The sequence below is a fragment of the Aulonocara stuartgranti genome (genome assembly GCF_965226115.1).
Source record: "Aulonocara stuartgranti genome assembly, chromosome: 15".
In the NCBI taxonomy this organism is placed as follows: Eukaryota; Metazoa; Chordata; class Actinopteri; order Cichliformes; family Cichlidae; genus Aulonocara; species Aulonocara stuartgranti.
The window spans coordinates 25,115,673-25,129,148 of NC_138951.1; the positions used below are offsets into that span (position 1 = coordinate 25,115,673).

General features: G+C 40.3%; 2 protein-coding genes across 6 annotated transcripts in view; both read left to right on the top strand.

Moving 5' to 3' along the window:
• Window positions 1–1,627: 1,627 nt before the first annotated feature.
• Window positions 1,628–13,476, top strand: part of mei4 (meiosis-specific, MEI4 homolog) — an 88,664-nt gene continuing 76,815 nt past the window's right edge. For 2 of the 5 annotated variants that reach the window (XR_014271408.1, XM_082505967.1), the window contains exons 1-3: window positions 1,692–2,172; window positions 3,187–3,432; window positions 4,658–5,175. Coding sequence is in view for 4 of the 5 variants with exons in the window: in XM_082505967.1 (XP_082362093.1) it covers window positions 2,145–2,172; window positions 3,187–3,432; window positions 4,658–5,175 (792 nt within the window). In the remaining variant the exon portion in view is untranslated. Of the gene's footprint in view, window positions 2,173–3,186; window positions 3,433–4,657; window positions 5,176–13,476 lie in introns of all 5 variants that reach the window. The other 3 variants (XM_082505964.1, XM_082505966.1, XM_082505965.1) reach the window with 3 other exon arrangements.
• LOC309689489 (E3 SUMO-protein ligase ZBED1-like) lies at window positions 7,774–10,748 on the top strand. The gene is made up of 3 exons (XM_082505956.1): window positions 7,774–8,897; window positions 9,082–9,701; window positions 9,789–10,748. The coding sequence occupies exons 1-3, from the start codon at window positions 8,060–8,062 to the stop codon at window positions 10,182–10,184; spliced, it is 1,854 nt and encodes a 617-aa protein (XP_082362082.1). The 5' UTR covers window positions 7,774–8,059; the 3' UTR covers window positions 10,185–10,748.

Genomic DNA, 13,476 nt, shown 5'->3' on the forward strand with positions numbered 1-13,476 from the left:
GACGGTAAAACCACCGCGTGTCCGCTTGTTCTACATAAACCTTTCACAATAAAGCTCAAGATCCTGTTAAGACTTCAGACTTCAAAATAAACTGAATCACGTGAAAGGGTATGCAGAGTGTTTGCGGATGAGAAGCAAAAAAAGAGCCGTCAGGTGCTAAAAAATAAACCTTAGACTCAAACATTAGAACAGGCTTTTCCCTGCAGCACGCTGTGTAATAAATACTCACAAAGAAAACGGTGGCCGTTACAACTTGTGTCTAAAAATGTATAGTTTCATGCATCAGTTAAAACACTCGACTCCAGGTACATGACGCCCAGCTGGAAACACTTCACGCAAGTTGAGCTGCCCGAGATTCACAGAATTTACATAAAAAAGCTACATTTTTGTGATTTATATCGTTATCGGACGATAGTAGAGGTGGGAATCACCATATATATTATCACGATACTTAACGCACAATACGATATTATTGCAATTTTTAAAAATATTTTGCGGTATTCAGATTCTGTACATAAAGGTAAACTTTATCAATATTCATTTTATCTAATGTCAAAGTCTCACACTCAGTCTTTGTCTCATTTCAGTCAGTTTTATTGGTGACAAACTGAACGGTTTGTATTACAGTCTAGTCCAACTTAACTGAATGCAACCATCTGGTATAATTATAGCTATTCTGAACTATGCAATTTATGATAACTATGCAGCCCATTCAGCAACTGAAGAATTTGAAAGTAAATTAAAACAAAATATAATTTTACATTAAATAAAAAAGTTTTAAACTTAATTAAAATAAATCATGTCTTAAATTAAAAGAAGTAAACTGTCATGTTTATTGCTGCCAAAAAACAAGTTAAACACATTTGGACAGTGAAGGAATGTCAGGATTCTTGCTCAGAAAAAGGATCAACATGCTCTGAAGTCAGAGTTCCAGTCCACAAAAACTTTTTTTGTAACAAAATATCGATTTGTTCTGTCCCTGTATCGATACATTATTAGCAAACAAAATATCACGATACTATACAGTATCGATTTTTTCCCCCACCCCTAGACGATAGATGTCTTAATATCGGGATATGAGATTTTGGTCATATCGCACAGCCCTAAATACAAAAACCAACTATTTACATTTCAACTTTTTAACTATTTAAATTTTCAGCTTTTTCCTTTTAAACAAATTTTAAATGAAACAACACAAAACCTGCAAACCACAACACAATTAAATATAAATTACAATATGAAAACAAAAAGAAGATGCACATTCTCTGTCATATGGGCCTGCATGAATAAACTTTCTGAATCCTTTATCATCCACAGCTTGTTGAAAAGGCTGTGGAAGTCCCTATATTAAACACGTAGACCTGTGACACAAAAATCACCAAACTCGGACGACCACAGACTGTTTTCCTTCGTGGTGATTAAAGAAAACGCTGGGTTGGCATGTAAAAGGGCATTTATTCCCTTCAAAGACCTGCAGTTCAAAAAAGCGCCCCTCTGTTCTCTGATTGGATTGTTACATTTGTGATTGACACGACATTGACCAATCAGATGAAAGGAAGAAAAATAGGGTCAAAATTCGTACTTGTAACTTGCAGGGTTTTTTTTGGCTAAGTCCACACACAAATCTTTTTTATGCACGCACAAATCTTTTTTACACATACAAATCTTTTTTATGCACGCACAAATCTTTTTTACACATACAAATCTTTTTTACGCACATACAAATCTTTTTTATGCACACACAAATTTTTTTACACATGCAAATCTTTTTTAGGCACACACATTTTTTTTTTACACATACAAATCCTGATTTACAAGTACAAAATATTTATGACCACATTTTGAGCCCATACCTGTGCTACTGCAAGTGTAACTACTGCCCCTCCCCCCTCTGCTCAGCGCAAAGCACAAGGCTGGCATGCAGAGTGAAGCGGAAAAAAAGTGCGAGAGAGAGGGTGAAAGAAAAAAAACAAACAAAAGGAGCCAGCTCACGTAGTTCACGTCAAAGAGTCGGCTCTAAGAGCCATTTCGTTCGCACCGACACATCACTACCATCTTTCTAGCTGCTGAAGATAGGCTAGCTCTGAAAGTGAAGGACTTTCAGTTAAGTTTATTCGGAAGGTGAGGAGGACAGGCAGCGGCTAATGGAGAAAGAGGATGACGGCTTAACAGGTAAATAGTTATTTGTGTAGTTTGTATATCAGTTTGTTGAAGAGTGCAGAGAAAAATGGTGAACATTAGCTGGACTGTTAGCTGTGCAGCTAGCTAGGTCCCATTAGATTTTGTAGTTTGTAGTTTTAACTTCACCTGAAGCAAAGTTTCACTCAGTTTTAGTTCTCCTCTCAGCTAAGGGTATATGAAAATATAGAAAATAAAAACGGATGGACTGTGTGAGCTGTAAAATAAAGTCATGGGTTTATTTCTCTCTAGCGCTCTATTAGCTGCCTGTCCAAAAATAGATGCATAATATATTTGGATAAAATTGGGACAAAATGATCACCACTACCACATGCAGCATGAAGGACATAATTTCATTGTATCAGTGAATAAATGCGTTATATATTTTGTATTGTCCTGTGTACTGTCTATTATACTGTGGCTCATTGGATAAGCACTCAGTTAAAATGTGACAGAAGACACTCACTAAACTTAGTTTAGTTAACTTAAACTATAACAATTAAATAAATTAACACCTTCAAATGTAAAAACTAGACTATAAAGAACAGTAAAATTAGCGATAAACAATAAACAGAAAAAAGGAAAAATGTGTAATTTTTGTTAATTTGGCTTTAATATTTAAGTTCAGTCAGTAAAGAATTTAAATAAAATATAAGAAGTAAAAATACCCCCCCCCAAAATGCATTAAAGGTAAAAGGAAAAAAACTCCAATGAGCAAAAAATGTAAATAATATCCAATAAAATTAAACCTGAGAAGTAAAATTAATTAAAGGGAAGGAGAACAAAAGTTAAAGTTTCACTTTTTTATTTTAAGTTAAGACTGAAAGAAAATATAATTAAACCTATTTAAAAAATAGATATTACTTTAAAAAAAAACACACATTAAATATGCTTAACCTAATAAAACTATGTTTCTAATAACATTTCTACATTCTACATTCATGCAGTTAGTCAGCCCATCAGTTTTTGGAATGTGGACTTCCTGAAATATTTGCCCCTATCTTTTAGGACTGAGTCGAGCCGAGTGGTTTTCCACGCAGGCTAAAGTGGCGGTGGCGGTGGCTTTAATAAGAAACCGCCCCCCGGGTATGAGCGGCAGGCAGTACGCCGAGGCTCTGGGCTGCAGGCTGAGGAGTCAGGATGAAGGCTGGAAGAAGAAAGCAGAGGAGCTGCAGCGGGAGGTGCTGAGGCTGCGGCAGGAAGCACTGATCGCCACAGCGACATGTGCCTCAAAGAGCAGCACGCAGGTGGCAGGTAGGCCTTCCTCCAGAGTCAGCTCACTGAAGTCAGAGTGGCTTATTAGTATAATTAATAAAGAGTTTTTAATTTGAATTAAATCCTGTAGAAATGCTGCTTATTTACAGAGTCTACTTCTAAAACTCTATATGGCACATTTATATGCGCTCTCCTTCTTTCCACACTTACTGCCCATCATTCCTCTTTTATGTGGGAGACCTGTAGCTGCCTGCTGGTTCTCGCCAGGCGCCATGACAGGCTTAAATGATGATATCATTCATTTCCCATACCTGAATGAATCCTGGTTCCCAGCAGAGGCTCCATCTTTTTGTCATTTAACAGACTGTTGCATATAAAAACAAACAGAGCTATAAATAGAGCCACCTTTATGAAACCTTTTGTTTCAAGGAAAACGTTTGTCCTCCTAAATCTAAACCTCAAGGGCCGTAGGGAGACATTTAGGGCTACCGAGGTGCATCTGCTGTCAGGGTTACGAGGTAAGACGGCTGTAATTCTGAGATCAGAAGCCCACTGATCTGTTTTTAGAGACCTTTAAAACAACAAAGCATTAGGGTTCATCTCAAGGTCAAAAATGAAGTTTTACCTCTGAGAAACTCTTAAACGTACACTTTAAGTAAATACATATTTATACGAAATTAGACTATCAGTCTGGCCCCTAATGCTTCTTCATTAGATACTATAAATGCCACACCATTAACGATAATGTTCTAAAAGTATTTAAAACAGTTTCCCTCTTTAAAAAAAATGAGGTGTTTAGAGGTGTGAGCTCTCGATGTTTTTGAGTGTGAAGAAGAGCGCAGGCTGAAACATAAACTCCAGTTTATGAGATGTCGGCACCTTGTAACTTCCAAGGTCGACAGTAAAATTCGGCTGAAGGCAGCTCAGTGACAGCTTGTCCTGACGACGGGGATCATATTGGAAATAAGTGACTGTGATTATCTTCTTTATGGCATAATTACATGATTATTATACTATTTATATTAAACCAAGCCATACATATGCTGCCAGTATTGCCCCGCCCACAGGCCGCGATGGCCTCTTGCCCCAAAACCGCTTTATTGATGAGAGTCTCCTGACCTTCATTCGCCTTTTAACTTAAAGCATTCAGAATTCAGATGTTAAAATACCAAATTAACGCAAACACACACACAAACCCATTGAGGCAGCAGGAAACGAACATGCTGTGCGCTCGATTCATTCTTCTGTGTAATTCTTTTTGCAGACAGCAGCAGGATGGATGACCCTTCCCAGGATTTGTTTGGTCCAGGAAGAGTGGAGTTCAGCGAAGAACATCAGCAAGACTTTGACTCAGAGACTCCCGAGCTCTTCCTGCATAAAGCCAAGCCTGCCGCCGCTTCCCCTCCACCGCTGTTTCCCTGCAGTCACCGTGATGAAGCCACGCTGCATCCTCATGTGCAGTTCATGCAGTCGCTGTGTGCCCTGCACCGAGTGGATGGGAACAGCAGAGGAGTGGAAGCTCTGTGGTTCGGGTGTGATGGAGACGTGGGGTCAGTACTCGCTGACACCGTGTGCCAGCTCCTTGACTCTGTGGCGGCCGCCTGCAGGGATTCTTCCACGCTGGAATCACACAACCTCCTCCTGAAGGCCTGCCAGATCGCTGCCCAAGCGATGGACCTCTACTGCTCCCAGCAGCTGCCGTCGGCTGAGCTTGTAAAACGTGTGGAAGAGCCACTGAGGGAGCTGAGCAGGATGCTGCTGCACAGTGATTGGCCCAACGGGGTGAGTACAGGAAAACCTTCCCCGAGGTTAGAGCTGTACAGTTACAGGTTTAAGCTTCTCAGTGCGGGCTGCAGAGGGTTTGCTCTGTTTGAGTCTCCATAATTTACACAGTCGCTTTGTTTACAGAAGCTTTGAGCTATTTTACAGTTTTTGTTTAGTCTGCAATGATCTGCAGATTCAAAGAGATTTTTTCTTTACATTCTTTTGCTGTCTCACCAAACCTTTCCCAACTTCCTGGATTTAGTTTTTGGGTGTGTTTGTTTTCATTAACTTGTTGCCTGATGGACATGTCCTCATCGTTTTCTGTTTAGTTTCCGCCTCAAGACAGCCTGTGTGAATGTGTGTGTGAATGGGTGAATGTAGTGTAAAGCGCTTTGGGGTCCTTAGGGACTATGTAAAGCACTATACAAATACAGGCCATTTACCATTTGCAGGCCATTTACAACAAACGGTCCCAGTTTGTAGACCAGTTGGACTGTTGTGTGTTGAGCCATTGCTGGCTTTCAGTATGCCAGTCAGTTATGACTGGAGCCAGTCGTATCCTCTTTTCAGCGGTGGTAATCGTGGGTAGTTTGGCTTCAGCCCAGTGCTGTGAGTGTGTATCGTGGGGAGTTTCTTTGTTTCATGCAGCAGAGATCTGCAGAGTAACTGGCAGACAGAGAAGCACAGAAGAATGAATGATGGTGAAAGTCACAGAAAAAAACAGAGTGTCTTTGTTTGGAGACGTTCAAGGGCACCACTGATGTCCTAAACTAAAGTCAGCCTCACACTTCTTTTATGACAACATAGACAAAGTATGTGAAGATTTTCAGAGTTTGGACACCAACATGGAGAAAAGACTACAGCCCCCAAAATGTGCTTACTGTAATCATGTCTCATCGATGTGTTTTTGCACTGCAGTTTTTCTTTTGTGATCTTTTCTGTTTGGGTATTTTGTGTGAAACGTGCTCAAAGGCTCATGCTAACGGTTTCATTCACACAGGGATCATCTCCTTTGTCTTTGTGTCTGTCTTTATTTAATTTTTGGGGGGTTTGTGTGAAAATATGTGTCGATTCAGCTGAATGTAGCAGCAACGGAGAGCTCAGAGGCAAATGTAAAAAATGATCATTAGCCCAGTGAACCACCAACAACCACAGAGTGTGATTAGGGGTGAAAGAGACGCGTCGCTGGGGTGGATTTAAAAGCCGGCTCTGCAAACAGCACAACTGTTTTCAGTCTCTCCAGTTTTTCTTTTGATCAATTACTCTATAAAAAACAGAAAAAAGAAAGAAAAGACTCAGTTACAAAGATATAAAACAGAGGAGCAACTCTGAGGCTCTCAGAGAGGCTGCGAGTGGCTGTAGCAACGCAGATATTTGTTGTGCAGAGAGTTAACATGTTGCTGTCTTTGTTTTCATCCTCATGAAACTGGAGATTTTTCTTTTTTCCACATGAATTCTGAACAGTGTTTGTTCGATGTTGCTCTGCCGTAAGTGTACACAGTTCGACATAACCGGTGGCCCGATGTCCAGTTTACGGGACACTAAACCTGGATGCACTACAGTCGACATCAAAACCTTCACATGTAAAAAAATTATATTTCCTCCAACCAAGATGAAGAGAAACATCCAGCCACCACTGCTTTGTGTTATACAGCAAAATAAATGAAAAGCTAAAGCTCTCTGTATGCAGATGAAGTTTTATTTCTCCAGTCTCTCAATTCCTCATATTTCTTGTAAACTTTGCTGCAGGCCAACAGCAGCTGTCCTCCTTCTTTCTAATAGAAGTGCCTGTAGCCAACAGGGGTGACTGAAAGCTGCAGTTGGTCAGTTATTTGCAGATGTTTATAGATTAATAATAGAAGACTGATAGGATGTGTAGTGGGGGTCACAGGTCAGGTGTATTTTCATTACTGAAAATCCTCGGCTTGGTTTGGATGAGGAACTATGAATTAAAGTGTGAGTAACACTGAAGTGCTGCCAGTCAAATCCACTTGATTGATTTATAATCAGTAACTGTGAACACATACTGTAAAACAGCTGCTGTATGTGCTTACAGCAGTTTGCTGATCTGCAGCATTCAGTTGCCACATTGGATTAGACATCCCATCTCAGATTCACCCTGAGGTCAAACTGTGCAAAACAGCAAAAGACCCAAGAGCTCCATCTGAGACTCTACCGGCCTCAGTCAGCCTGTGGGAGGTTAAAGTTCACGAAAAAGACTGAACAAGTACGGCCTGGTTGGAATGGCAGCCATATCTTTGCTCTAAGCTTCCTGGAGCCATTTAAAAGAAATGCAAATGAAGGGACAATAATATGAAAATAATAAAAACTGTTAATACATCAAACAGATGTAGAGAAAGAGAGAGCATTACAGCATATCTAACCAGCATGTCTGAAGATCCAGAGAAGTCATGTGATTGTAAATGATTTACATTTACAATTTTATTCTGCGCTTTATTTTATATATTTATATATTTTACTAATAATCACAATAATGCAGAGTGAATTCAAACTGAGCAACATCAGCCGGAAGAACAGGGTTTAACTACGACACCAGCAGCAGCGCTTGATCATTTTAAAAGTATGTGATATATGCAGTGTTGTAGGGCTGCACGATAAATCGAAAATTTATTGTCATCGCGATATCAGCCTGCGCGATGGGCCCATCGCAAAAGACGGCGTAAACTGCGATAATTGGGTACCTTAAAATGTTTACACACGTGCTGTAAAGAATTTACCAATCAAAGAAATCCATTTACACATTTGACCAGTCGAATAGAGCCCTTCACGGCATTAACCAATCAAATGGATTAGAGGCCCGCCTCCTACGCAGGTCGGGCGCGAACAACGCTGCAGCAACGAGTCAGAGTTGTAATGGCTGAGAGCGAGACGCGTGACGAGAATGCTACTGAACTCGTGGCTAAAAAAAAAAAATAGTACCTCACTTATTTGGAGGTACTTTGGATTTGATAAAGACGACGTTCTCCAAACACAGGTACTCTGCAAAACTTGCCGAACACTCGTGGCAACCACCAGAGGAAACACGACTAATCTCCACCATCATCTTCAATACAACCACAGAGAACTGTTTGAAGAGTTCCAGAAAGATAGGGCTAGCCAAACAAAGGTTGCTAATGTTAAGACAAAGAGCGCAGCAGTCCAACAGCCGTCTCTGTATCAGAGTTTTTCAAGTGGAATTCCTTATGAGAAAACGTCGAAGCGGTACAAAGAAATAACAGAGGCCATTACACATTTTTTGGCTAAAGACATGATGCCTATAAATACAGTTAGCAGAGAGGGCTTCACCAGTCTGATACATAAAGTGGACCAGAGATACCGCATCCCCTCACGAAACTACTTTTCACATGTCGCCATTCCACAAATGTATGAAACATGCCGCAAGACCGTCATGTTTGAACTGAGCCAAGCTGAAAACTACGCAAGCACTACAGACCTATGGTCAAGTCGTACAACGGAACCATATATGAGTTTCACAGTGCACTTCCTCACCGAAGACTTTGAACTGAAAACACGGTGTCTAGAGACTGTGTATTTTCCAGACTCCCACACTAGTGAAAATATAGCCCATGTATTACGTGAGGTGTTAGCCAGCTGGGATCTTAAAGAAGATCGACAAGTGTGCATCACCACAGACAACGGTGCCAATGTTGTGAGAGCCACGGAGCTAAACAACTGGGTCAGACTTCAGTGTTTTGGACACAGGCTGCACCTTGCAATCGGTAAGTTTTATTCAAGGCAGATCTTTTTAGCAATGAAAATGTGCTATACATTATTATCAAATTGATATTGATAAGGATAATGTTACCTTTTTAGACAACTTTAGTTATAAATTTCAATTAGTTTTTTTTTTTTAAAAAAAGGTTTTAAACATGACAGTTTTTTTGTTTCCTCTTATTTCTCCAGAAAATTCTATCAAAGATGATGCCCGCATTGCCCGAGCCATTGGACTTTGCAAAAAGTTAGTTGGACATTTTTGCCACAGCTGGAAAGCAAAGATGGCTCTGAAAAAAGCACAGCAGAAGCTCAACCTCCCAGAGCACACACTGATCACAGAATGCCCAACCAGGTGGGGTTCCAGGCAGAAGATGATTGAGAGAGTCCTGGAGCAGCAGCAGGCCATTTCTGATGTCATCTCAGCAGACAAGAAATCAAGACACTTGATTCCTACTTGGCAGGATCTTGAGGTACTGGAGTCTGTCAACCAGGCATTACACCCCCTGCAAGACTTTACAGATGCCCTGTCTGGTGAGAGCTACGTTAGTGTTTCATATGTAAAACCAGTCCTTCATCTGATGAAGACGTCGGTGCTTGCAGAGAAGGAAGAAGACAGTGATTTGACAAAATCAATTAAGAAGAAAATCCTCGAGTACCTGATTACTAAATATGAAAATCCAGCTACCCAGGAACTTATGGACATGGCGTGCTTCATGGATCCCAGATTTAAAGTCAGCTACACCAGCACTGATCGAGTCTCAGACATCAAGACCAGAGTGATGTCAGAAATGGAAGCAGTGGCACAGAAGGTATTCATGCATGCTTATATATAAAACCTTTCAATTCATATTTAGTCCAAAATGTTTACTTTTCTTATAATCTGCTTTCTGTTCCAGGAGAGAAGCTCCGCTGAACCAGAGGCCCAGACAGATGATCCACCCAGTCGTCCCCTGAAGAAGGCAAAAAAGTCCCTGGGCAGTTTCTTCAAGGCAGCTCCAATCCCTACCTCCTCTTTTATGCATCTCTCACAAGCTGTTGAAGCTGAGCTTAACAGCTACTTGCTATCCACGGCCATAGACAGTGAGGAAGACCCCTTGGCATGGTGGAAACTCCACAAAATGACATTCCCACAGCTAAGCAAGCTTGCAAGGAAGTATCTCTGCATACCTGCAAGTAGCTCACCTTCAGAGAGACTTTTTAGTACATCAGGAAACATAGTAACATGTCAGCGCACATGTTTAAAACCTTGGAGAGTAAACATGTTGGTTTTCCTTAACAAGAACTTGCCATAAAAAACATTCACTCAGGAAGGATGAATGCAAGATAGAGAAACCTTTTTTTTTTTTTCAAAAAATTACAAAAATACACTACCTACATTGTTCTTAATTGTTGATAATATTAGTCTTGGCCAGTACGACCACAAAGGTAGACAATTGTTCTTTGGTGTGTTCCCACAGCAGACAAGTTCTTACCTATAGTTTAATCTAGTAAAGTTTCCACTCCAGTTTTGACTTGCATCATAACTACTTGGTGAGTGGTAAAATGATGAACAACTGCATAGAGATAATTTGCAGTATAATTTAAGTTATGTTTATTTAAAACTAATTATAGAGACCGGGAAGGATGTCTTTCAGAATTCAAGCCTCAGAAATTTTTTTATGGGGGCAATGTTTCAATGTTTGACTGCACTTTGTTGTTACACTGCTAATACAGCAGCTTTCATTAAATAAAACTGTGCAGTAAAACGGAAATTATGTATTTGTTTTTTGTTTTTTTTTTGCTATTTATTTTATCGCAAGTCATATCGTTATCGCAGTATTGATCACAGTTATCGCACATCGCAGGTTTTCCTAATATCGTGCAGCCCTACAGTGTTGGGTAAGTTACTTTAAATTAGTAACTTAGTTACATTACTAGTTACTTCTATCAAAAGTAACTCAGTTACTTCAAGTTACTCGTTACTTTCAGAGTAACTAGTTACTAGGGAAAGTAACTTTGGTTTTACTCAGAATTCTCTTGTTAATGTGTTGCTTCCGTAACCCAGCAAGATTGCCAGTCTTCTAGCTTGCTTACTTGCCACAAGTGCACTGTGCCACCAACCAATAGAAAGGAAAAGATAATGTGCACATTCCCACGAGAGAAATCCCACGCCTGATTCTATCCTAGCCTGCTTTTTACATCCAACACAAAAACTGCAGTCGTGGTGCTTTCGATTGTACTCAGAACTCGGAAATTCTGCCTTCTGAATAGGAAGATGTAGGTAACACCAGACTGCAGATGAGCTGCATACAGGGCTGGACTGGGACAAGAAAATCGTCCCGGGCATTTTGACTAGAGACTGGCCCACCATTATAGGAAAAATCATGAAGCCTTTGAATGAAAATAAACACTGTTGTGACAGTGATGTACACTGTTCTGATGGTATATATGCATCAATCTATCAATTGTTTGTTGTAAGATTCAGATAATTATTTTTTAAAAGTGAGACATTTTAAATGAGAATAAAAAAGTATTTCCTTGTGCCCCCCTTTCCCTTTTAATGTTCCCTTTTAATGCCCTACATGGACCCCTGGCAACACTTTGCTAGACCCGCACCTGCACAGTTACCAGCTGTCAGCTACTTAGAAAAGGATCCTGGTGTTATTTGTCTCTCAGAAACAGTTCATAACTTCCCTTCAACTCATTCATGTTAACTAAAAGGTAAACCTGTTTCTCCATCACAGCTCTGATGATTCAGTAAGGACATCTCCTGGTTTCATCTTCATGTTTCCCTCTCACCAGATAACCAAACAGACATCATGACCAGCAGGTTTACAGCTGTGGCTCCAGCAAACATCAGCTGATACTAGAAATTAATATTAAATAAATTCTAACAACAGCTGATCAAGCTTAAAAGTGCTGCTGTTGTTTAGCGCGACATCGGCTGGTTTCCTCTTTCTGGCGCAAAGTGGGCGATAAATAAACAAGAGAGCCGATCAGCTGATCATTGATCAGTTTCATGACTGAAGTAGAAACAGGAGAGGGAGGGGCAGAGAATGAGAGAAGAAGAGGCAGCTGTGCAGCAAAGACACAGAATAAATACAGCTTTGTGCCTTTTTCATTCTAGCTGAAGTCCGGGACAAACTGTGTTCCTTTTCACCTCAATACGAAACGCGTAATTCTGAATACCAGACGATTCCGTTTTTTTACGGGACGGTTGGCAACTCTAATAATTAACTTTATGAACAAAATAAAGTTCAACATCAGTAACATAGCACCCACCCAGCTGTATAGAAACTCCGTCATGCTAGCTAGCACGCAGTACGAAAAAGTCAGCATAACGAAAATAAACTCCACCTAAACTTGGTTCATATCTGACCCAGATGGACTGCAGGTTATAACTTCTTACCTGAAGTTCAGTTCACCTGACACTCTCGGACCAGCGGCCACTTCGGGTCTCTCCTCTTGCCTCCCTTTTCCCTCATCCACCTGCTGGCCTCCACCACTTGCTAATGTTATTGAATCTGTGGAAGCTCCGCGATAGCCACCACACGAAGTAACGAGTAACGAGCCTATCTAAATCCCAGTAACGAGTAACGCGTTCCCGGTTTTGGCATAATAACTAGTTACCGTGCTCGTTACCACAATAATAACGTAGTTACTGTAACGCGTTACTTAATAACGCGTTAGTCCCAACACTGGATATATGTAATGGGCACATTTGATCTGTTTAAGCTACACTCGCATTAAAAGAAATTTAGCCTGGAGAGCCTCAAAATTGTAATTCGTATTTATCATTGCTGTTAGTGATTCTTTACAATCTATGAATGTAAACCTGTATAGCCACTACACAAAAAAACATAAACATCAAAAATCAGTAGTTGCACTGAAAGTAGTTACAGCGACCAACAGGCCATCTGGAGGTTGAGCATTTAACACCTTTGCCTGGCAAACTGTCTCCAAACAATCACTGTCTGAATCGGACTGACTGCAGTCACTCTGAGACATTGGTAAAGGTTTGCAAATAACTGCCGTCTGATGTAGAAATGTAGAGAGTTTGCCAAGAAACTGCAACTACTCAGGGTCAGCCTGCACTGACGAGTACAGCTTATCTCTTTGCATTGGGGGACTGAACTGGCCATATTTCTGTATAAAAGCAAGGCTGCTGAGCTCCTGTTGATTTGCAGCTAGGAGGCCGTCACTCACAGCATGGCCAAGCTGGTGACCACCATGAGGAGGAGGTGCCAGGTAGGGCTGCTCGATTATGGCAAAAATGATAATCACGATTATTTTCACTGAAATTGAGATCTCGATTATTTGACGATATTTATTTAACCCTTTAAGACCTACCATAGAACCAAGTCCGCCAGAGCTTATATTATTTTTTTTACATGCTGTAGTGCCATTTGTGGGAGCATTTCAAGTTGCTATACATCAATACAACTGTTATAGCCCATATTTTAATAATATGTATGTATTAAGTCCATAGTAACTACATTAATTCCAAAAAATTGCAATAAACTACAAAAAAATTGAAAATCATTTTTTTGTTTTTTTTTACATATATTTCTACTTGGAGAAATTTAAGAGGTTTATCCCTCAAAA

Coding starts and splice junctions, on each gene's coding strand:
- LOC309689489 (XM_082505956.1), top strand. CDS start 8,060: ATGCTACTGAACTCGTGGCTAAAAAAAAAAAATAGTACCTCACTTATT. Junction 8,898..9,081: donor CAGGCTGCACCTTGCAATCG/GTAAGTTTTATT, acceptor TTATTTCTCCAG/AAAATTCTATCAAAGATGAT. Junction 9,702..9,788: donor TGGAAGCAGTGGCACAGAAG/GTATTCATGCAT, acceptor TTTCTGTTCCAG/GAGAGAAGCTCCGCTGAACC.